Below are 24,760 nucleotides of genomic sequence, written 5' to 3'. Positions count from 1 at the left end.
TTCTCCAGTCTGTGCTGTGCCTGTGTGGGGATGCTGGGTGGGGGTGGGGGTGGGAGTGCGGGTCTGGGCAGGTCACACCTACACACTTCACAGAAACTCCCAGGGGGCTCCTGTCCATTTGCTGATCTGATACTTTTCTACCACAGGTAGGTGGCCGTTAGCCATCCCAGCTCTCTGGATCGGGCTCTTCCTGGAGAAGGTGCTGATTGCCGCCTTCCTCCTCTTCTCCTTCCTCTCCACAATGAGCACAGGGTACCTGTCACTTCTCTGTCATTAGTGCTGGGCAGAGCACAGGAGCTAGCATGAGCGGCATTAATGCTGCAGCCCAGGGACAAAGCCCCCTAAGGAAGGGAGCGTTATGCTCTGGATGTCTCTGGGGTCCCGACTGGCTGGGCGGCCTCCATCCTGGAGAAAGTGATTCCTGGGAAGAGGAGAGTAACTGGCTCAGGCAGGGCTGGATTATGCAGTCCAGGCTTTAGCCACATGGGTGCACAAGAGCTGTGGGCTGGGCTAGGCGGGGCTGGGCTGGGGGGCGTCTGGGCAGGCAGCAGAGGTGAAAGTAAGCTGGTACGGGCCAGTACTGAGGACTGGTAAGAAAAGGAGACTGACTGAGGGAGAGAAAGAGAAGCCTGCTCTCTGCATAAGAATAGTTTAAACTCAGCTGTTCCCTGATGGTTCAGCCACCAGGGCTAGGTTTCTGGCATCCTTGTTAATTTCACTCACAGTAGCTGGGGGGATGGGACCGAGGGGAGGGTGTGTTTGACCATGGCAGGGGCAGTCCTTTTCTGCCCCCGAGATGAGGGGATCGCTCCAATACTAATATACACAACTAATACAAGCATTTGGCTGCACAGCTTAAATCCAGAGCTAATAAAAGCCCGTGGAAGGGGGAAACTCACTGTCACACTGGTTTCTCGGCTCCTCCCTCCCCCTCCTCCAGCCAGGCTGCAGACAAGGCTCTGCATTCCTCCCTCCCCATCCCCAGCAGGGGTTCTCCTCTAGGCTCTAGCTTGCAGTAGGGACACTGGCTGGGATGCCTGCTGCTGCTGCCTGCAAAAGAACAGTTTAAACTCTGCTGTTCCCTATGCAGTTCAGTGCCCAGAGTTAGGAGCCATTTCTGGCATGCTTGTTAATTTCACTACCAGTTGTTGTGGGGTGTGTGTGACCATGGCAGGGGCAGTTCTTTTCTGCCCCCGGGATGAGGGAATCTCCTAAACACAATCAAAATCAGGAACCATTTCCAAATCTATCCTATTCCCTCCCCAGCAGAGGATCATGGTTGTGATGTCCAAACTGCTTGCAGATTCTCTTTGAAATGTTACTGTTTAAAAAAAACAACACAAAAAACATGGAGAACATGGTGGAAAGATGCGTCATGATGATTAGGGTTTATTTTGGGCAAAGCAATTTTGCTAAAGCAACTAAAGATTCACAGGGAAAGCAAATAGCCCCACAGACAAAACCTCAAAGGGATTGGAGGGGAAAACTGAATATTCAGGGAAATTATTGTGCCTCCTTTGAAAGAAATAGTAGTTTTCATTCCAATCCACCCTCTTTATACATTGATTTAAAAACCTGAAATGTCCTTAGGACATCAGGTGCAATCTCAGATCTCTTTTTGTTTTGTCCTGTCTGCAGAGTGCAGAGGCTGAAATTGACAAAACTTTCTCTAAATATCTTGTATATTTCATGAAGGCTATTCCAGTTGTCCTTCATTCACCCCTGACTTCCTCTTCCCCTGACTCCCTCCCTGGCTGGCTGGCTGTGGTTTTTTGCCTTGGTTACTTACTCCTTGGCAGACCCAGCCCAGCGGCACCTGCTGGCTGTCTGCAGGCAGCAGCCCACAGGGGCCAGTTGCTGGGGTAGCTGCTGGTCGGCGGCAGGCTGCAGCTGCATTGTTTGTGACACATTCATACACATACACTTACATACAGTCAGAGGTGAAAGTAAGCTGGTCTGGTCCAGTCCAGCGTACCAGCAAGAGCCAGTATGCCATGCTGGACCGCATCGACTTCCACGGTGGGGATTGAAAGGGCTCAGAGCTCCCCACCACTGTGGCTGGGCTGGGGCCAGAGCTCTGGCAGCTGGGCTGGGGCCAGGATTTAAAGGGTTCCGGGCTTCCCTCAGCAGCAGGAGCTCTGGGTCCTTTAAATCCCTGCCCCAGCACTGCAAAGCTCGGGGTTCCCCCTGGCGGCCAGAGCCCCAGGCCCTTTAATTTGCCCCTGAGTCCCAGGGGGCTCCCAGCCACCCCTGCAGCTGGGAGCCCCTGGTTGATTTAAAGGCCCTGGGTCTCCCAGCCACAGCTGGTTCCCCAGGGCCTTTAAATCGTGAGAGGCCACGCCCTCCTCAGGACTCCGGCAATACAGGCAAATCCTGTAAGTTACTTCCACCCCGGCAGGCAGGGGCTTCCCCCCAACCCCAGCAATGGCAGGGGCCTCCCTGCCCTCTGCCTGGGAGCAGTGGCAGGGCCCCTCCTCTGCTCAGGAATGGCAGTGGGGCCTCTCCCCCTGAGGGCCAGCAGCAGAGCTGTGTCCTCCCCCCATCCTCCGGAAAGGCAGAAGTGGCAGCAGGACCCTCCACCCTGTGTTTGTCCCAGCAGCTAGGGGGTATCAGTGGCAGAGGCTGCGGAATTTGGCCCACTGCACTCTTCCCCTGCTACGCAGCCAGCGCTGGGCTGCGGTCAGGTTGGCAGGAGCAATGGGCCTTGGAGAATTAACACCTCTGCTACCAGGTTAACGATGATTTACCGGCTGGACATTCTCCAGCACAGGATGTGAGGCACTGGTGGCACTTTCCCCTGGGGGCTCCTGGCTGGGCTGGGCTAAAGCTCAGGGAAGGGTCATTGACTGACTTTCCTCCTTCATCAGTTGGATTCTTTCCTTCCGCAGCCCGAGGGCCATTCCCTGGTTTTCTCGCACCGCCGCTGCCTGCCAACGTCTCCGTCTGCGCCTCCGTTCGCTCAGGCCAGGCAATGAGTCCACTACGGACGCACCTGCAGTGATCTCTGCTGGTTGGGCAGAGGGAGCCCAGGCCTGATGGGATGTACCCGCCAAACTCGCCCACCTTCTGATGGAGCAGCCGACAGGGAATTCCTGACGTGGCTCCTGGCGCCTCCGCCCGTCTCTCTGCGCTCTCCGCACTGACCTTCACTTCAGGGAGCAGAGCTCAAACAAGAGAAATTTAATTGTTGATTTTATTCCTTTCAGATGGAGTGAAATGCAATTTACTCCTGTGTAACACGCGGTGTGGCTGTGAGCCGGTAGCCCCACAGCAGTGCCCCTGAGTCCTGCGGGTTCGACCCAGAGGCTCAGACTCTTGCCCCCTGGGCTGGCAGGAGCTGGGTGTTTTGCAGATGTGACCCTGTGACCTGATTGGAAGGAACTAGTCATGTATTGTTACCGCTGGGTCTGCCCCTGACCAATCTTGGGAGCACCCTGGAAAGGGGTTTTTTAAATGATATCATTCTCTAGGAAGAGGCCATTGGGCCTGACTGTGAGGATCACAACACAGTGTGATAAATGGAAGCCCTCCCCCCACATTAATCACCCACCTCTCTGCTCCGGGAACCTCCGAAGAACAAACTCACTGCGCTCACCTGGGCTGATGCGAGCAGGGAGCTCACAATCCATGGAGCTTTATTACGCCTTTCCTGCTACTTTCAGACTGGCTGGAGCCTCCTGCCTTTGTGAGCGGGCAGCAGGTAACTCAGTAATCATTTCTCATCGAAGAGAGCTGCACTTACCTGTACACGCAGAGCGCTGGGGCTGACCTCCCATGGAGGCAGGGCTAATTGTCCCATGTAGTCAGTCAAGGACAACATCAAGCATTCTCTGTGGGTGCAGGTTGTGGGGACTTGGACTGAGAATTTCCTAGTGTTTTGAGATCTGGGTTTGATGCCCACACTCCTGAAAGCCCTGGGGAGCCGGCGGTCGCTCTGTGCAGCAGCGACCTTAACGCCCCCTGAGTGACGTGTCTGTAAGTGAGGAGCTAATGCAATGGCTGATCAGTGTGTTGCTGTCTGTATTGCTTATAAAGTGCCCTTACTGTGCTGTGGGCCACTCGACTAACTCGTGTGGAGCTGGGGGCACTGGGTGCTGCAGAATGGGTTGTGTGGCTCAGTGGGAGGAGTTGAGCGGCTGGGGAAGAGGTCAGGGCCGGAGGACAGGATATTAATGGAGGTGGGGTTGGGAGTGCAGAGCTGATGTGAGGGCTGGCACATGGAATGAATTGTTGTCGGGATGCAGTGGCCAAAATTGTATCCCTTGCTATAAACTGGCAACACTACGTGACACGCACGCATGGGGTGGGGGGTATCAAAAATCAGAAGACAGCTCAAAAACCATTCATCCTTTTCTAAAAAAATCTCGTAATTTTGGGGGCTGTCTCTGATTTTTGGGGTCTGATGTTTTGAATGTTGGGGCTTAGCAATACTGCTGCTTTGACAAGTCCCGTGGGGGTTATGGGCGTCCAGCCCTCCTCATTCCTTGTGCTCAAAACAAACACACACACACACCCCAAATGACCCCTGCACGACCGTGAGTGAGAATCTGCTTTGCTAAGCCTGTGCTAGGTGCTTTCCTGCTCGGCTGAAGGGTTTAGTTAGATGCCAGAGCTCCCACAGCCCTGTGGACTCTAGGGGAGGGTGTTTAAGCACTGGGAGCTTGGGAGGGCTAGAGCACTGGGTCTGGGGTCTGAGGTGGGCAGACTATGGGGTCCCACTGCCTCAGAAGGGGCATAGACATGGGGCCTGCACCTGACAGACCCAAAGCTAGGATCAGTGACCAATCTCTGCTCATGGACTCAGGGTTTGGCTCCATTTGCAGCAGACTGGTGTCCATCCACAAGAGGGGCCAGGATGGAAAAAGAGTGGGAGAAAATATGGGGTTGGGGGATGACACCCCCTTGATCCATGTACAGAAGAGTCCCCTCTGCTCATGGGTCTCATCCTGCTTGCCTGGAGGGTTAGGTCAGCTGTGGCTGCAGCACAGTCCCCCTGGCCACAAAGAGCATCTGCCAAAGGTTTGGTGCTCTGTGTATGGAGAGAGTTGGGGATGGGGGGCTGTGTAATCTCTACCACAGGTCCCTCCATACTGGAGACCCCTCTTATCGGAGAACTAATAATTCACCGCAGACACCGCGGGTAACTAAAACGGTGTCATAGCCTGATGTGGGTAGAATGGGGATGAGGAAAAGAATCTGGTGAGAAATAAAAACCCAAATAAGGTGAAAATGAAACAACTCGCTGGTCTGGCTGTTAATAAGCAGCTGCAGCATCAGATCCTGGAGGTGGCCATACTGGGCTGTGCTCTGGGACATGGGAACAGGAAACACAGACCATCTGTAGTGATTTCTTGTGCCTTTTCTGCTGCTTTGAGCCTTGGTCTGAAGCCTCCTGCCTCTGGATCTTGAGAAGGCAGGACTTTTTTGCATTTACTTCTGTATTAAGATAAGCTGCTCCGAAGATGCTTGAATTCACCCACAGATGTGCAGAGTCCTTCACTTGCGCTCCCACTGATCCCATTGTCATGGGAGGTATTGCAGAGCAGAACTGCAGTGTGACCTGCTCTTACAGCCTGTTATCTCCTGGGACCCTGCTGGTTGTATGCTGCTGGGAGAGTGTGCAAGTCTGGGTTCTGTTTGTGGGAGTGTTTCCCCCGCGGTGGGAACCGTTTTACTGACCACCTTCACTTCTGTCTAATCTGCCTAGGGATTTTGATGGCCCCGCCACAGTACTATGGGAGCAGCACACAAACGACTGATTGTAGCCCCTGTGCCTGGGTTCTTCTCTACCTTTGAGGGCCTGGGCCTGTATCCTTTTGGCACCCTGGGAGGTAGGCTGAGATTATTATGCCCATTGTATGCAAAGAGAATTCAGGCTCAGAGAGATTGGGGCCAAAATGTTCAAAAGCAGCCCCTGATTTGGGATTGGCTCTGGTTTGGGGCACGCTCCAGAGAGGGCATCATTCGCATGGTGACTCCCAGTGCAGGAGGGATGCTCAGTGTTTCTGAAAACTGGGCCCAAGTTGGGCGCCCAAAACCAGTGGCTGATTTTAAAGCTCTTGGTAAGTGATTTGTGCGTGGAGGCTGTGAGGGGGCTGGGAACTGAGCCCTCATCCCGTGAGCTCGGCGGAGCCGGGGTCCTGATGCACCCCAGAAGCGCCCTAAGCCCCCACGCCGACTGGTCCTGGGGACCGTCTGTGTCTCTCCCTCCCTTGGTCCAGCTCCTGGGGGTGTGATTGGGGGTCAGATGCAGGAGGGGACTGAGCACCCGTGGGACGGGACCCACGTGGGAACCGGTGACTCCAGGGGCCCCTGCGTTTCCACCTCCCCCCAGCAGAGGGCAGCGTGTCCGCCTCTGCGCCCGGTCGGAAGCCTTCCGCTCAAGGAGCTGCAGGTGGCGCTGGGCGCCGGCAGGTGGCGCTGTGGGCGGCGCGCGTTTCCGCACGGAGGGCTTTGAGCGCTGCACGCCGGCCCGCCAGACGCGGCCTCCGGCGCGGGCCGGGCGGGATTGGCCGCTGCACCGGGAAGATGGCGGATCGGCAGGAGGCGCTGAGGGAGTTCGTGGCGGTGACCGGGACCGAGGAGGAGCGAGCCCGCTTCTTCCTGGAGTCCGCGGGCTGGGACCTGCAGGTAGCGCCGGGCAGCGGGCGGGCCGCCGCGGGAGGGGCCGCCGCGGAACCGCACCGTCATCCTGCCGGGGGGGGGACCGCCCCCCCCAGGCCTGGCTCCCTCTCCCCCTCGGCATCGCCCCCACCCCTGGCGGGGGCGCGACCACTCGCCCGGGCAGACTTCTCGCGCTGTCACCGCTCCCCGGCCCTGCTCTTGCCCCCCCAGGGTCCGCCCCCAGCGCCGTCCCCGGGCTCCGGCGCTCTCCTGCGGCGGGGGGGGGGGGGGCTCGTGTGGGCGCGAGCCGGTGACCGCGTGAGCAGTAAGGGCCCCCCAGGCCTGTTCTCCCAGGCGCTGCACCGCGTGAACTGGCCCCGGCTCTTCTGTGCAGCCCGTCGCGGAGACCGTGTCTGCCGCAGGCTCGGGGGAGGGTAACTCAGGCGCTTCCTGGAGCTGGCCGCCTCCCTCAAGATGTGGCGTCAGTTAGTTCCCAGGCCTCCTGTAAAGCCCTGCAGACTTCTGTTGCGTGACAGAAACCAAGTCTCTGCCCTCCCTTCGCCTTTCTCTAGCACATCGGGTTCATCCAGAAACCTCACAGCACCTTACTGGCATTAGTTAGGCCTCACAGCGCCATTGGCATAAGTATTATCCAGCTAGGGAAACCAAGGCACAGTAGTGAAGTGACCTGTCTAGCCACGTTCACTCAGTGATGGAGCCAAGACTCTTGACTTCCAATATTCTGCAGTAATGCGCCTTCCCCCAACCCCCATACCTGTTATACTTTAATAATAACTGAAACTCTTTAAGAATCAGAGGGGTAGCCGTGTTAGTCTGGATCTGTAAAAGCAGCAGAGAGTCCTGTGGCACCTTATAGACTAACAGACGTTTTGGAGCCTGAACTTTCGTGGGTGAATACTCACATCATCAGATTCATGTAGTGGAAATCTCCAGGGGCAGGTATATATATGCTAACAAGCAAACTCTTTAGAGGCAGATTAAATCGTCAAGTGAAATAACTGAGTGACAAAGCACTTCCGTTTTGTAAATTGAAACCTTGCAAATATCTGTGTAACTGATTGAGGCAATCTCCTATTCAAGTAAATAATGTTTATCACTGAGTTTTGTTAGCTCGAGGTATAAGATTCCATAGACATGTGATTAACCCAAACAGGCACTGGTCGTCTCATATATATTAAGAGCACTGAAAATTTCTCTGATTATCCTAGTTTCAGCTGCCTGAAACCACCAAGTCTATGCAATATGCTTAATCAAGGTTGTGTATGATACAGACTCCTGCATTTAGCCAGTTAGGTACAGTGGAAGGATCTGTGAATGGTGTCCACCTGGTCATGGTGAAATCCAGTTACTGCTAGTACAGATTTAGCCATGGTGTGAACAGGACTCGAAAATTGTAAGTGAATGTGTGATCACCAGTTTGACCAACTGCCTTTTTCCCTGAAAACTTACCCTCTGGCCATATCTACACTCGCTCATTTAATTAAGGGTTTGTTTATGCTTGGAAATTTACTGAAATAGCTATTCTATAATAATTATTTGTGTATAAATCCCCATGAAGATACTCTTATTCTGGAGTAAGGCTGCCTTTTTCAGATTTGGCTAAATCTGCTTTAGAAGTAGATTAAACTAAATCAGAAAGAAGCACCCTTCTTCTGGAATGAGTATCCCCACAAGGAATTATTCCAGAAGAGCCATTTCTGTGAATTTCTGAGCGTAGGCAACCCCTACCATGGCAGTAAAAAACTGGAAGCTGCTAGATGAGCCTTGTTTCTGCTAAGACTCCTAAAGGTGGAAACTGGTTTGTAAAATTCCTTAGAGTAGATGTGGTTTAAGCAGTTGGATGTGACAAAAGTTCTAAGTAAATGCAGTATATTAACCCTGTTAATAGATATAGTTCTGACATCTTTCTGACTGCAATGATGTACAAGGTGATTGGGCTTATTCTTTTAAAACCTACTATAATTCTGTCCTTTCAGATTGCTCTAGCTAGTTTCTATGAGGATGGGGGTGATGAAGACATTGTGACGCTTCCTCAGCCAACTGCCAGCTCTGTGTCCAGAGGCACTGCACCCAGGTGAGGAGACTCTTTCCAAACTATACGAGCCTCTTCATTAAGCAGTTATACATATGGGAGTGGAAGCCACCTATCAAAGTACTTACACTGTGCGCATCACATTGCTGTATAGCAGTTATCAGTGAAGACATCCGTGAATTCTGTTCAGCTTTATTTTGTAAGTTTCATCAGCCTTTGTGAAAACCCCAGCAGTGTTATGTTCCCCTAGCTTGGATGGGATTGCACATTTTATCCAAAGAACTGTGTAGAATGATTTTACCTCATTGCTCAAGAAGAATGGATTATTCTATTTTAGTTTGCTTTGGGGCCAGAAGAGAAGTCAGTAGATTGATCTAAACATTTTCTGTAATACAGATGAGATCTGCACAGTACCATAATCCTCTGGAATAGTTTGCAATTCTTTACATTGCCTATCTGAGGATGCCAAGGCACTTTACAAGCTTGAATGAATTTGACCTCATCCTGTCCCTGTGAAATAGGAAAATATTATCCCCATTGTACAGATGTGGGATCTGAAGCACAGAGATTATTATCTGATTGGTTAGTTGTCTGTGTGAGAAGAATTTGATGGTCTAAATCCAGATTCTAGTGGATAAGTGTCCACATCACAAAAAATTGCTATTTCAGTTAGCATCCTAGCAGGTAGCTCAACAGAAACACAGAGGATCAATAGACGTGTAACCTGAACTCCATTCACCTTTAACAGAGGCTCCCTAGACCAAGGCAGCATAGGATACCTTCCATTTTTGAGGATTATGCCATAACTATTCTGTGGATAAATAAAAATGTCTAAATCCAGTACATCTGCAGGGAAATGACTGAAGATTACATTGGTTGTGTTTGTGACCCCTTTTCAAGCACTGTGTGTACACCCACCTGGTATTTGTAGATGTGATGGGAAGACGCTCAGATACTTGGAGACTGATTCACCACTCTTACACCAGTTTTACACCAGTGTGACTCGATGATCCAGTGGAGTGAAGAATCAGGTCCCTAGGATTGGAAGGGACCCAGATTAATCCACTGTATAAGTGCAGAAAGTCTTCTACTCCAGATTTCTTCAATCCAGATTCTTTTTTTTCTCTTGTACAGAAACCTTTCAGATCTTTCTTTACATATCATAGACACAAAAGGCACAAACCTATTTATTTCTAGCGATCTCTTAGATATGCTTAGACTATTCGAAGAGAGTATGTTGGCTTTAGTTGCGGTGGGGGAGGGAGCTAAGAGTAGGATATTAGGATATTCTCCCTTATTTTGACAACAGTCCTCAAGAGGGGAAGAGCAGGTGGGCTTTGCTGAATGGTTAATGAGGACAGCAATAGTACCTGTCCCCTCTGAGCTGCCATTTGATCAGTATATAGAGTGTATTTATTTAGTGCAAGAACTGAAGTTCAGTGGAAATAAATGCTGCTTAACCCAGACACATAGTAAAGGACAGGAACACAACATAACAGCCACTTTCCTGCTTGTATAGTTCACGTTACATGGCTGATATAGATCTATCTCTTTGGGGAATGTGTGCGCTCATTTGGTTATCTTTTTACAGTGACCACCGGGTGACATCATTCAGAGACCTTGTTCATGCTCAAGAAGATGATGATGAAGAGGAAGAGGGACAACGGTCAGTCTCCAGTTAAATGTGTAAACCATATGGTCTTTTGTCTTGTGGGGGAGCATGGAATTGTACAGAACCTTATTTAAATCTGTATTTTAACCACTGCTGATGAGTCTCAAGTTTTCATGCTCACTGAGTCTAATTCTGAAAGGCTAGTCAATGAAAATGGTTTCTGCAAGGCCAGGCTTAGCACTGTTTGTAGAAATGTTCTATACTGGTTTGTGAGTTGTGAGATGTTAAATTCAGTGGTGATCAGTACAGTTCTGAATCCATGTCCTTCTCCCCATTGTTAACAGAAGTTAATTTCAGGGCTTGCACAATGAGTGTTTGCACTTTTGCTAGAGCAGTGAGCCCCAGCCTTGTGTCTTTGTTTGAGATGCTGCTGTATGGGAATGCAGTTGCAGTTCTCCTTTTCATCTGGATTTTTCCCTTCTTTTGAGCATCATTTAGGAAATATTAGTGGGACATTTCATGCAGTGACAGCTATGATGACAGCTAGTGAGGAGAGCTTTAAATTAGATTCAAAGGTGGCAAGTGAGACAAGCCCACAGGCAGGTATAAAACAAAGCGATGTTAACAGAGTACTAAGTGTTGAGGGGTGGAGTGGAGCAGGAATGGAAAATTATGATAGGGTCATAGGAGCAACAAGAGGTAGCAATGGGGGAAGTTGCTCAACCTCTTAAATGTCTGTATTCACAAATGCCAGGAATATGGGGAGTAAACCAGAAGAACTGGAAGTATTAGTCCATAAGCTAAATTATGACTTAATTGGCATCACAGAGACTTGGTGGTATAGTGGGGTTATGGCTTGTTCAGGAAGGATAGGCCAGGGAGGAGGTGTTGCATTGTACCTCACTATGTACTCTTGTTCTGAGCTGCGGAACGAGGTGAGAGTCAGACCAGTTGAAAGTCTCTGGATGAAGATAAAAGGAACGGGGGAAATGGGCGATGTCATGGTCTCCTATAGACTAACAAATCAGGAGGAAGAGGTGGATGAGGCATTTTGAGAACAAATAACAGAAATATGCAAAATACAAGTGTTAATGGGGGACTGTAACTACCCAGACATCTGTCGGATATTTTGAGTTTTGCTGTATTATTTTTCCAATAAGTTCTTGGAATGTGTTAGAGGACGGTTTTTTGTTTCAGAAAATGATGGAAGTAATCAGTGGGACAGCCATTTTAGATTTGATTCTGGCTAGTAAGGAGGAATTGATTGAAAACTCTGAAAGTTCATGACAATTTGGGTGAAAGTGATCATGAAATGTGAGATTTCATGATTTTAAGGAATGGAAGGATTGAGAGTAGCAATGGACTTAAAAAAGCAGAGTAACAAACTCTGAACTGGTAGGTAAGGTCCCAAAAGGAGTTCAGCAAAGATGGCAGTTTCTCAAAGAGACAGTATTAGAGGCTCAATGGGAAACCATCCTGATGCGAGGGAAAGATAGGAAGAATAGTAAGGGTACGTCTACACTGCAAAGAAACACTCCCTGCACCAAGTCTGAGCCCAGGTCAACTGGCTCGGTCTCACAGGCCTTGGGCTGCAGGGCTGAAAATAGCAGTGTGTGTGTTCTGGCTTGGGCTGGAGCCCGGACTCTGAAACCCGTATAACATTCTGGTGAGCAAATTAGGAAATGTGGTCTAGATGAAATTATTATAAAATGAGTGCACAACTAGTTAAGAGTAGTTATCAGTGGTTCACTGCCAGACTTGGAGGGCGTATCTGTTGAGGTCTGCAGGATCAGGTCTGGGTCTGATATTAGTCAGCATTTTCATTAATGACTTGGATAATGAAATGGAGAATACGCTTATAAAATTTGCAGCTGACACTAAGCTGGGGGAGGGGTTGCTAGCACTTCGGAGGACATGATTAGAATTCAAAATGACCTTGACAAATTGGAGAGTTGGTCTGAGAGCAACAAGATGAAATTTAATAAAGACAAGTGCAAAATACTGCACTTAGTAAGAGAAAATCAAACGTACAACTACAAAATGGGTGATAACTGGCTAGGAAGTAGTACTGCTGAAAGGAATCTGGGGGTTATAGTGGATCACAAATTGAATACAAGTCAACAATGCTGTTGCTAAAAAGGTTAATATTCTGGGGTGTATTAATAGGAATGTTTAAAAGACACAGGAGGTAATTCATAGATTCATAGACTCTAGGACTGGAAGGGACCTCGAGAGGTCATCGAGTCCAGTCCCCTGCCCTCATGGCAGGACCAAATACTGTCTAGACCATCACTGATAGACATTTATCTAACCTACTCTTAAATATTTCCAGAGATGGAGATTCCACAACCTCCCGAGGCAATTTATTCCAGTGTTAACTACCCTGACGGTTAGGAACTTTTTCCTAATGCCAACCTAAATCTCCCTTGCTACAGTTTAGCCCATTGCTTCTTGTTCTATCATTAGAGGCTAAGGTGAACAAGTTTTCTCCCTCCTCCTGACGACACCCTTTTTAGATACCTGAACTGCTATCATGTCCCCTCTCAGTCTTCTCTTTTCCAAACTAAATAAACCCAATTCTCTCAGCTTCCTTCATAGGTCATGTTCTCAAGACTTTAATCATTCTTGTTGCTCTTGTCTGGACCCTCTCCAATTTCTCCACATCTTTCTTGAATGCGGTGGCCAGAACTGGATACAATACTCCAGCTGAGGCCTAACCAGCGCAGAGTAGAGCGGAAGAATGACTTCTCGTGTCTTGTTTATAACACACCTGTTAATGATCCAGAATCCTGTTGCTTTTTTGCAACAGTATCATACTGTTGACTCTTATTTAGCTTGTGGTCCACTATGACCCCTAGATCTCTTTCTACTTATACTCCTTCCTAGACAGTCTCTTCCCATTCTGTTATGTGTGAAACTGATTGTTCCTTCCTAAGTGGGCACTTTGCATTTGTCTCTATTGAACTTCATCCAGTTTACCTCAGACCATTTCTCCAATTTGTCTAGATCGTTTTTGAATTTTGACCCTGTCCTCCAAAGCAGTTGCAATCCCTCCCAGTTTGGTATCATCCGCAACTTAATAAGCGTACTTTCTATGCCAACACCTAAGTCGTTGATGAAGATATTGAACAGAGCCGGTCTCAAAACAGACCCCTGCGGAACCCCACTGTTATACCTTTCCAGCAGGATGGGAGCCATTAATAACCACTCTCTGAGTACGCTTATCCAGCCAGTTATGTACCCAGTTGTCCCCTTACTCAGCATTGGTGAGGCCTTTAGCTGGAGTACTGTGTCCAGTTCTGGGCACTGCACTATAGGAAAGATGTGGACAAATTGGAGAGAATCCAAAGGAGTGCAACAAAAATGATGACAGATTTAGAAAGGTTAAAAAAATGAGCATGTTTAGTCTTGAGAAAAGAAGGCTGAGAGAGGACTTGGTAAGTTTTCCAGTATGTTAAAGGCTGTTATGAAGAGGACACTGAGTTCCTCTCCATGCTCACTGAAGATAGGACAAGAAATAATCCACTTAATCTGCAGCAAGTGAGATTTAGGTTATATATGAGGATAAACTTCCTAACTATAAATGTAGTTAAATTATGGAATAGGCTTCCAAGGGAGGTTGTGGAATCTCTGTCATTGCAGGACTTTAAGAGCGAGTTAGACAAACACCCTGTCAGAGGCGGTCTCGGTTTAGTTGATTGTGCCTCAGCGCAGGGTGCTGGACTGGATGATCTTGTGAGGGCCCTTCCAGCCCTGCGTTTCTCTGATTCTGTAAGTAGTTTACGGGTGACATGCTAAGCAAATTGAATGAAGCCATGCAGTATCCCTGTGAGGTGGCCAAGTATTTAAACACTCTTACTGATGGGTAAATTAAGGCACAGATCAGTTCCGTGACTTAAGTTGGTTGTGTATCCGTCAATAGAATCCAGGATAGCAGATAACCAGTCCCATTAGACTAGATTCTCCCCCCTCCACCCATTTGTTAAATGTGAGAGCTTTGTAATATATAATAATAATAAATAATATACTACTACTAATAATATAACAAACTGCAAGAACAAAACCTGTGTGGGCAGCCGCATCCTGGACCTGAAACTCAGTCTTATCCTGTAACCTCTTGGGGCTTCTCAGGTCCATGTCCTGGAAAATCGTTTGTCCAAGTAACTAACCCCAAATCCCTAGATGATAAATGTGTGTTCTGTTCAGGTTTTATGCTGGGGGCTCGGAGAGAAGTGGGCAGCAGATCGTTGGCCCTCCAAGGAAGAAAAGCCCCAATGAGCTGGTGGAGGATCTGTTCAAAGGAGCTAAGGAGCACGGAGCGGTGGCTGTCGATCGGCTGGCTAAGAGCCCCGGCGAGAGCAGCAGAGCAAAAGTGAGGAATGCTGGGGTCTTCCTTCCTTTCCTTATTTAAATCTGTTTTTAATGGAGTTGTTCTCCCTCCACCAGCTCAGTGACAGCTGTTCTATATTGGTGAGTGCTGGGATTATCTTGAGAGTACAGCTGTATCCAAACCCCTCCATTAGAGCTGATCTAGGATGTGCGCCATAATGGCAAGAAAAGCTAATTCGCAGTGTCAGATGATTAATTGGCTAACAAGTTGGCCACTGCAGCTTTGAGATGTGTTATGCAGCTTATAACCATATTGCTGGTACAGTGAAGTCCATGTTTTCACATGGTGATGTTCGTGAAGGGGAGCAAGTATTGTCTGGGTGCATATCAGTCTGTAATCTCTTCTGCATGCCTCTCTCTCTTGTAGCCATTTGCAGGGGGAGGGTACCGCCTTGGAGCTGCTCCGGAAGAGGAGTCGGCCTATGTGTCAGGAGAGAGGAGGCAGCATTCTGGGCAGGACGTGAGTAGCTCTCACCTTTCAACTTTGCAAAAATCTTCCTTGGTGGATTATTTTATTTATCTACAGTGTCTGTTTTCCCTCTTGATGAGCCTAGAGAAGGAAATGGACGTAGAAGGCTGAGGTGCAGTAAGCCTAGCTTTGGTAAATTCTTAGACTGGAGAGTGCTCTTTGCTCCAGGTATAGGTTTAATGAATAATCAAGTGTTCTGTAGGCAGTGTTCTGCTGAATTTTTAATTAAAAACTTGGAAGCTCCACATAGGCTCAAGGACCTTTTCTCAACATCTCTAGCTGTGAATTTAATGCTCCTGAAAGGTGGTGTATAGAAAGCACTGGAGAATGAAATTCCCTGTATCCCCACAGGAGGAACAGCAGCAGTAGCAGTGTAGGCTTTTCTCCTCTGCCTGACCAGTGTGTTCCATTGTGAGCTTGGCAGGGCCGTGTGTGTCATTGTCTCTGTCTCATGCATTCCTTAGCTTTTTAACCAAACCTGCCAAAAAGAGGGTGGGATCTGTGATGGTGGCTTTGTTGTGGAGTGATACTACCGAGCAGCCAGCAGATGTTTTTTTTTTCTTTCGTCTGTGTTGGCTTAGAAGAGTCCGCATTGGGGCACAGTCCTCTGTTTGAAATTACACAGATGTTCAGGCTTTTCACTGCCAGTCATTGCTGTGTTTTGTTAAGACACTGGCAAGAAGCTAACTTTTCTGCTTGGGGTGGTTGCAGGTACATATTGTACTGAAGCTGTGGAAGAGTGGATTCAGCCTGGACAACGGGGAGCTGAGGAGCTACCAAGACCCATCCAATGCCCAGTTTCTGGAGTCTATCCGCAGAGGGTATGCAGCATGAGGGTTGGGGGAACCTCTGATGCGGTGTGCCTGAGAAGGAAGAGGCTGTATGCTAAAATATAGGAATGTAGGAAATCCGGCATGCTGGGGAATCAGAGCTTCATATAAACAGCTCATTTCATTTGAAGCATTCTCATAAATTTCTTAACGTGGTAGCAATGGGGTGGGTAAAATACTGCAGTTACCTTTATATCAGTTATTTAGCTGTGGAAGCAGCTCCATCCCATGAAGGGATGTGATGTGACTTTGAGGATTAGAAGTGAGGGAACAATCTCTTCCATATGTGGGATGCAGACTCCTGAGGATTACAAAAGGCAGGTTATCCCAAACGAAGGCTAGTGTGAGAAACCTTTCATGTGTGTTAGGCCCTGGGAAGGTGAGTCCTCCTCAAATCCTGCTTAGCTGATGAGATGATGATGAAAGGATGCTTTGATTCCTGGGGACAGGCGGGAAGGTTTCTAAGAGCCTATGATAGGACTGGCATTTGTGGTGACCGTTCCCTGGGCAGCATAAATAGGAAACAAGCATTATCTGGGTGCATGTTCTGTAATCTCTTATTTGTGCCTGTCTCTATTGTAGCCATTGGCTGGGGTGGGCACCATTTTGGAGCTATTCTGGAAGAGGAGCCCTGTGTATCAGGAAAGTGCAGAAGGTAGTTTTCAGCACTTCATGTTGGATTTTATTACAATGCACATTCTTCTTGCTTCCAGGGAAGTCCCAGCTGAGCTCCGCAGGTTAGCACGCGGTGGACAAGTGAACTTGGATATGGAGGACCACCGTGACGAGGATTTTGTGAAATCCAAAGGTGCCTTCAGGGCTTTCACTGGAGAGGGGCAGAAACTGGGCAGGTGAGAAGACTGCAGTTCTGATTTGGTATCTGTTGCTATAGCGCATCTGAGCTTTCACAGTTTCTTTCTTTAACAAAATAGCAGTTGATTTGGCTGGCTATTGGATGAAGGAATAGGTGGCATTTTATAAGCAAGATTAATAGCATTTAATGTCGTAGGTGTTTTTAACAAATATGAAGGACTGGCTTTAACTCCTTGCTGTTAGTTCCCTATTGCAAACTCCTGTGAAGCAATTGCAAAATGGCATTGATGGCAGATATAAAGTGTGATGCAGCGATCAGAGCACAAGTCTCTGAGCCACAAACATGAGTTTGATTCCAGGCTCTGATCCTGATTCTGTGGCCTAGGTCAAATCACTTAACATTTGTTTCCCCATGTGTAAAAAGAAGCTAACATGGTGGAGATTAATCATTTAATGTTTGTAAATGCTAAATATTGTGTGTGATGTGCACCCTCAGTTATGGTGAAGAGATCAGTCCGAAGCAAGGAGATGGGGAGGTAATAGGGAATGTCTAGGTGAGGTTGAGTTGGGGTTGGATTGGAAGACGGGAAGTTGTATAATCTGTTGGCTCTGAGAGGTTGGTTTGGAGATTAGATAAGTGTCTGAGGGCCCCGGATGTGTCACTGGTTGGTTCCTGAGTTCCTGTTCTCAGTGCTAATATGTTTTGTTTCCATCTGTGCCTCTTCTGTGGGAATCCTGATTCCGGGCCCAGAAAGAGGTGGTTTATAAAATCTGTCCTCTGTGTTTTCCTCCTTTTAGCACTGCCCCCCAGGTGATGGGCACCAGCTCTCCAGCACAGCAAGCAGAGAATGAAGCCAAAGCCAGTTCTTCTATCATCATTGATGAGTCAGAGCCCACTACCAACATCCAAATCCGGCTCGCTGATGGCGGGCGATTGGTCCAGAAATTTAACCACAGCCACAGGTACAAGGGCAACTGGAAACGCAGGTTACTAACTGGGAAGGCCTGAGTGACACTGCGAACTGTACACAGCTGGAGCAGATGTTAAAATCCTGGCTAGCCCGCTAAAGGGAGCTCTGGGGAGCCTTCTGTATAGGTGAATAGGGGCAGAATTACTGTGGGGTTTGGTGATGGTTGACTATTGATAGGATAGGATTTGTTTTCCTAATTGAGCTGGTGAACTCTCATTTGAACACTTCAGTGTTATCAGTGTAATTGTTTGTAGTGCCAGCTAAGTTATCCCAAGGGCTTTGGACATCTTCAGATAATTAAGGAGCTTGTCTCAATTGACTTCTTCTGACTCTGAATACAAACTTGTTTGCTTAGCCACTCTCTCTTCACTGCAGATAGCTTCAGAGAGGAGATTCCCCTTCAAAACAGGTTCAGTGGGAGGAGCAAAATTAATTCGGTGGAGTCCATTGCTCAGTAGGATTTAAGCAGGTGACTTCTGTGCTGAAGTCCTGCTCAGCCAGCCAGTCTTGGAGAACACAGCTGGTCACCCATACTTTCCTCCAGTTCTTATAGGAGAATTGAACCACATCTCTGTTCAAGCAGGGGAGACAGGAAGACAAATCTCTTTTCCAGGCCCCCTTGTTATCCACAATGGTATTATGCCCCCTAAGGGTTCAGATAATCTGGGATCAGCTGCACTTAGGCAGAACGCTGCTCTCCTGCCCATCCAGCACTTTATAAATGACATAGCACCTTTCGTCTTGAAGGGATACCAAAGCATTTTACAAACTGTACATCCAGGAATCTCTTGATTCACCAATGTGCCAAGACACCATGGTGATCTGCAGGTATTATAAACTTACTAGTACAGCCAGCAACCACTGCACGTGTTTAAGGCAGGAAGTTACAAAGACTATTTAGTTGTGACCACAGCTGATAGGTAGAAAGCAGTTTCGTGTGTTATTTCAGGGGACTTGTATCTGTATAGATATGCAACAGAAAATGAAAAGTCACCTTTAAAAGTAGCTGAAATGTGAAATCTGCTTAATGTGGCCTCTGCTGTTTGCTGGCAGTGTTGGTGCTGTGACATTGCAGGGGTTTAGGTGAGTCTGTTTCCCACACATTTGTGCAGTAAATGAAATAACAGGGTCACCATTGTGTGTTTGATCCCTTTGGACAGCATCCGTGACATCCGGCTCTTCATAGTAGATGCCCGGCCAGCGATGGCTGCTACCAGCTTTGTCCTCATGACCACCTTCCCGAATAAAGAGCTCTCTGATGAGGACCAAACCCTGAAGGAAGCCAACTTGCTCAATGCTGTCATCGTCCAACGATTAATATAATGGAACCCACCTCTCTTCACGCGTCTACCTGCTGCGCGCATGTGTCGTTTCGTCCTGTATGCGCACCTGCGCCATGCAGCACAGTGTCACATCTACCTGTAGCTCTGGGTTCTTAGATCTTGGTTGGACTTTTTTCTCATTAGTTGCATTTCCCATGTTTTTGTGATGATCAGTGGACTTTAAAATAAATAAACAAAACAAACCTGTTTTGAAAGAGGCTGCAGCCTATTGTGCCACAAATTCTCCCACTGGACTTGTCCCAGTTGCTTTATGGATCACGTTACTGACTGTAGAGGAGGAGGGAGGTCTGGGAAAAGGGAGCTCAAAGGAAGTAGTTTCCATCCATGCTGGGGAAGAATGACTTATAACAACCCATTACTCTTTGCTCCTCCTGGGCCTTATGCAAAATTCTTCCTTTGCTTCAGCGTGTTCAATAAAAGCCATCCCAGAAATGGGTGATCTGATTGCCAGGCTGACACTGACATTGCTGTAACACCAGCACTAGCCAATAGAGCCATGGGAAAACACAATTCTCTTGTACCTATGTGGGTTAAAGCTTGGATTTGCATGTAGGGGCATAAGGTTAATGCTTTTCTCATCCTTTTTGAGAAGTAAAGTTCTGATTTCCCCCTGCCCCCACTACAGGTTCTGACATTCCTCACAGGGGAGCCCTGCGTGAGACTAGTGTAGAGCTTTGCAGAGGGACTGGGGTCCTGCAGGACCCACCACCATTCTAGCAGGAGCGAGATTAAAAAATTGTCCCTGCAGGGCTCTACCTCACAGCATCCAGTCTGGTCTAGTTGGTTTCCCTTCCCTCCATTGGGCAAGACTGTCTGCAGTTTTGCCTTGCTGTGTGCTGGGCTGCTTCATGGCTTTGGGAAGTACAGCCTGCTCCTTGGTTTCCTCCCCAGGAGGGCAGGGTGCTGGATCTGCTGTGGAAGTGAATGGAAGTGAAAAGCGATAAAGACGGATCCACTCTATCTTCATGGAAAGTGGAGATTTTTGGTAAGGAATTTTACAAATGAATTGTTGAGCTGCTGGGAATGGCCGGGGTGTAGCTCAAGGCTGTGGGGAGGAGATTAACCCTTTGATTTACTTTCTCACATTTGTTGAGGACCAGTATAGCTGCCCACTTGGAGTCCTCTACTCTTTGTTTCACTGTTTGCATTTTGGGCTCAAGTCTCTTCTTTTATTAAGAATCCTGGGGGTGAATTCGGTGCTCCTAGAAATGAGGGGCTAATGGGATTAGCTTGAGCCAAGCGTAGTGCATGCAGGTTTGCTACCTAGTGCACCTCACATGCCATGCACCTCGCGTCTGACTCGGTGTTCTGGATTTATCCCGTGCAGAGCCGGCCAGCTGTGCTGAATCATTAGCTTTGTGGCACCAGCTAATTCAATGCTACACTGAGACCAGTAGTATCGCTCTGATGCGAGTGTCTGAATTGTGACCACATGAGTTGTTAGAGCATGCACCCCATTTTCCAGGCTTAGTCATGCGTGAGCTTAGCACTCGAGCGCTGTAATGCTACCTCCCCTGATGCTTCACAATTTTCTGTTCCTCAGTTTTGGTACTTGCAATGAGCAGAGAACAAACACTAGGCATGCCTGCGCAGGGGAGGGGTCAGCAGGTTCTACAAGCTCAGCATGAGAAACTTGCTTGGCGTCAAGCACAACAGGCAGGGGAGTGTATAGCAGACCTACTGGGGGTTGAATGAATTAGCATTTTTCATGATTAAATGGCTACATGATGTATGTAATGGCAAATGTTGTAAATTGTGAAAGTGACCATTAAAAAATAGGAAAATGTCTTCTGACCCTTTCTAATGTGATGCATGAAATTGTCCACATTTGTTGAGGAACAGCTGGCATCTGCTTTTGCACTCTGGGTGTATGTTACTAGTAGGTTTGCTCTGTACAGAACAATCTTCAGCTAATTTGGCATTAATATCTTGGCACTATTTGCTGTTCCACTGACAGTGAGCCACTTTGAGTTATGGAGTTGGGGTTTAGCACAGATTGTTTAATGCCGTAAGTGGCGATGTGTCACATTTCAGCATAAAGCGACTGTGTGATCAGCACTCAAAGAGCATGAAGGTGGATTTTTCCCCACAGCCAGAGTAGAGCCAGAGCTGCTGCATGCCAGGATGTTTGTTTGAAAGCGATTTGTCAGAGGAGAACTTGGATCTCACAATCATTTGTCCCAAATGAACCTGGTTTCTTGTGATGTAATGCCACCAAATGGCAGGCTCGCCTCCGCTTGCCCTTTGGGGAGAGTGCATATGTGATAGTAATAACCCACATGCAGTAGAGGGTGCAACTGCCTGAGCGAAGCTAGAGGAGTTTAGTAAAGGAAGAGGCTGGGAAGATAAATCCCTCATTTCTCCTCTAACTGGTGGTGGTTTTCAAGAAAACTGCGGCAGGAGGCTAGCTTTCATTTTTGTCTCTGGCTGGGTGTGCCATAATACATGTCAGCGGGTCAGTGTGATTCAGATTAGATTGCTTCAGACTGGGGTTGTGATTGGTCTGGTTCTGCTGGACAACTGAAATAGTTTTGTAGCCTGGTTTCTATGAGAACCCTTGATCCCATGTGCTGTGATTTGGGGTAGATGGGTGGGGGGCTGGAGAGGGAGGTTTGATTTCAGATCATGTTCCCCAGCCGCTTTTCCATTATGAAAAGTGTATTACCTCTCCAAGCCGGAGGGTGGCACCGCTGCCAAGGTTTTTAGTGGGAAGCATCTCTGTTACTGAAATGCCTAGGGGCTTTCAGCTCTGAATATCTGAGGAGCTTTGCAAGGCTTAACTCGCTATCTCACACATTTGTGAAGCCTAGTTTCATATGCTCCCTTGTCACCTTACTCTGCTAATTCTCCTTCCCTTCTTCTCTCAGGCTTTCCTATTACTGTGTAGTCCTCATCTCCTGGTAGCTTTGGTTATGTCAGCAGCATCTCGCACTGCAGGGCTGTGTAGAGTTTGCCTGAGCACAGCAGTGCAAATGGATATAGATCTTCTATAACTACTACTATTGACATGGCTGGGCTTGTAAAGTCGCCTGGCTATTCAGTACGTGGCATCTTCCTGATTCAAGCTTGTCTGCTTCAATAGACAAAGGAAAATTAGTGATGCTTATTGCTGGAGACAAACATTAAAAATGCACCAGAGTGGATGAAGTAGGTGAAATGGGGCTGGAAAGCACACAATGGTTTTTACAAGTGGGATGGCGAGTTGCCTTTTTTAACCTGTTATTGCAGGCCTTGCATGCTTCACTCTGAACTCCTCCTGCAGGGGAGGGAGGGAATTCTCGCCTCTGCAACTCCTGCTGCCGGGATGTCCATTAGTTAACACAGTCAGCTTTCTGAGGGCAAAAATGCCTTTTTCCTGCACTCCTGGATAGATTCAGTGGGCTTCAACTGTTCATGTTCTGCTGTTTTTCTGTGGGGGAAGCTGATCTGTGCCACACTTGATAAAACCGATGGAGGGTCAGACTCATACCGCTGTCTCATTTCCTTTTTAAAGACACATTTTCTCTTTCAGGGCCCGAGACACTGGATTGTTACTTATTTATTATTAAAGCAGCCAATTTCCTCTCTCCCTGCTCCCAGGCAGAGTTCTGCCTGCATGTCTCATGGTTTATAATGCACCCTGGCAAAAACTCACCTTCTCATGTTAGAATTTACACCTCTTGATTTCTGCCTATTTTTTTGTGTGTATATGTTCATGTGAGAGACCCCTTCATAGGTCTGCTGAGCTTTATTTGTAAAGAGTAAACACTGCTGTGTGTGAGAGAGAGAGGAAGAGGAGAGAGAGAGGGTACTGCTTAAAGTTTAATAACTCAGACTGTTCTGTTTGTGGTTGGCAGTCGTAGCTGTATAAATGTTCCCGCTCTCCTGAGAAGCATTCTCACTGCAATGGCCGTCTCCTCCAAGAGGTGAGAAATCACAGGCCTCTCTCGTGCACCGCCTCCTCCATATTTGGTTCATTGTTCCTCCTCCTTTTCTAATAACTGCACATTTTTCACATACTTGTGCAGCTGAGGCCCAGCCTCTCTGCCCTTCTCTGAGCAGGCTCTGCTCTTCCCCTCTGTCCAGAAAGCTTGTACTTCCCCTCTGCAGTGCTATATGCTGCTTCTACCTCTGTTATTTCAAAGTGAGGGTCTCTTTGGTGGTAGATAGCTTCACTACCCTGATGCGACCTCCTCTGAGGTTACCTTTTAGTGGGCATTTTCTGTTTGGTTTAACATGGATGGATCTATAATCTCCTTTTAAGGATTTGATTTTAAAGTAGCAGGTCATTGTTGTCTTTTGGCTATAATCAGCCATATTTAGTTTAGGATTGTGACACTAGGAAGTGTCTGATCATAACACACCACATCTCCAAGAACTAGACACTGGCCTTCATGCTGCTGCCCGGCATTACACGTTTAAACAGAACCTCTGAAAAACCAGAGCCCGCTCCCAGGATGCTCTCTTGAAGTTCAGTCTATTGCTGGGGACCTTTCGGCTTTTATAAGATAGAGCTGCTTTACAAGCTTCACCTCCCTTGCCTAATTGTCGTTGAATTCACACCACCTTTGGAGTTAAGTTGCCATAGAAAACCAGCTCGGGGTGTGCACGCACATAGTACATCACAATAGGACACATGAGGCCTGATCCGAAGTCCACGGAAGTCAGTGGAAAGTGTCCTGTTAACTTCAGTAGGTTTTGAATTGAGCCCTTTAAACAAGTGCAGGCATGTTTATAGACATCTGCGGCTGCGTGTATGTTCACAGGCCTGTTGCGCATTGGAAGGAATACAGGGCTCCGCTCCCCATGCCCCTAAATGTATATGCTTTGTTTCTAGCAGTGAATGGGAAATGCCTAAAAATCAAGGGCCCAAATCTTATACATCTTAAACTACAGAGTTATTTTAAAACAAAGTAATTTATCCTTTATTCTCTAGCAAAGACCAGAGTTCAGAACTTTGGGTTCCCCTTCTCCCATCTGGGTTCATGTTTATGTCAGCAGGGTCTGAATGAGCTCTCCCCTAATGTCTAGTGATGAGCTGGGGGAAGAAGGTTTAAGGAACAGACCGTATTTGCAGGAACACCTCTCCTCTACCTAGATGCAGAGCATGATGGAGCTGCTTTGCCAAAGTGATCAGTTTTGGCTGGTGGTGCGTTACAAATCACTTCAGTATTGAGTGCAAAGGTAATAAAGTGTTATCTTTACTATCTGAGCAAAGGGCAGCAGAATTGCACTTAACCGTCCTGACTGAGGGGCTCACCCCCAACTGATCCTCACTCACTAGGCAAGGGGCAGGCATGCCAAATCCCAATGAAAGCGGGAGTGGGTGGGGTCAAGTGTCCCTGCGTGGTGGTGTGAGCTCTGCCTAAGGAGTCCTAGGTACCATTTGATCCTCTCTGTCCACTGTGTAAATACAGAGCTGACTGGATTCCATTGAGAGTCCTTGTTTTCAGCTCTAGTGATCACTGAACCAATCAGTGATACCCGGGTGCTGAGCCTGAGACCTGGTTGCTGTGGAAGAGACTGCACAGCCTGCACTCAGTGCGGTTCCCCACTACCTGCCGAAATCACTGCACGCTGAAATTGCTGAGAGCTGGGGGAAGTGGCGGAACCTCGGAGTGTGATGTCCCACGGTAGGGACAGCCCAGTTGTAATGAGGGCTGCAGCAGCTGAGGTGTTGCGTGATGCCTCACTCCCT

The 24,760-nt window shown here is 48.0% G+C and overlaps 1 protein-coding gene across 1 annotated transcript; it reads left to right on the top strand.

Moving 5' to 3' along the window:
- Nucleotides 1-6,457: 6,457 nt before the first annotated feature.
- NSFL1C (NSFL1 cofactor) lies at nucleotides 6,458-19,277 on the top strand. Its single transcript, XM_032766288.2, has 9 exons — nucleotides 6,458-6,630; nucleotides 8,601-8,698; nucleotides 10,248-10,322; nucleotides 14,475-14,640; nucleotides 15,025-15,117; nucleotides 15,838-15,947; nucleotides 16,670-16,807; nucleotides 17,568-17,732; nucleotides 18,901-19,277. The coding sequence occupies exons 1-9, from the start codon at nucleotides 6,529-6,531 to the stop codon at nucleotides 19,061-19,063; spliced, it is 1,110 nt and encodes a 369-aa protein (XP_032622179.1). The 5' UTR covers nucleotides 6,458-6,528; the 3' UTR covers nucleotides 19,064-19,277.
- Nucleotides 19,278-24,760: the final 5,483 nt, after the last annotated feature.

The sequence above is a fragment of the Chelonoidis abingdonii genome, chromosome 14 (assembly GCF_003597395.2).
Source record: "Chelonoidis abingdonii isolate Lonesome George chromosome 14, CheloAbing_2.0, whole genome shotgun sequence".
NCBI lineage: Eukaryota > Metazoa > Chordata > Testudines > Testudinidae > Chelonoidis > Chelonoidis abingdonii.
The sequence above is the reverse complement of the archived record's forward strand: the minus strand, read 5'-3'. Positions and strand labels throughout refer to the sequence as shown.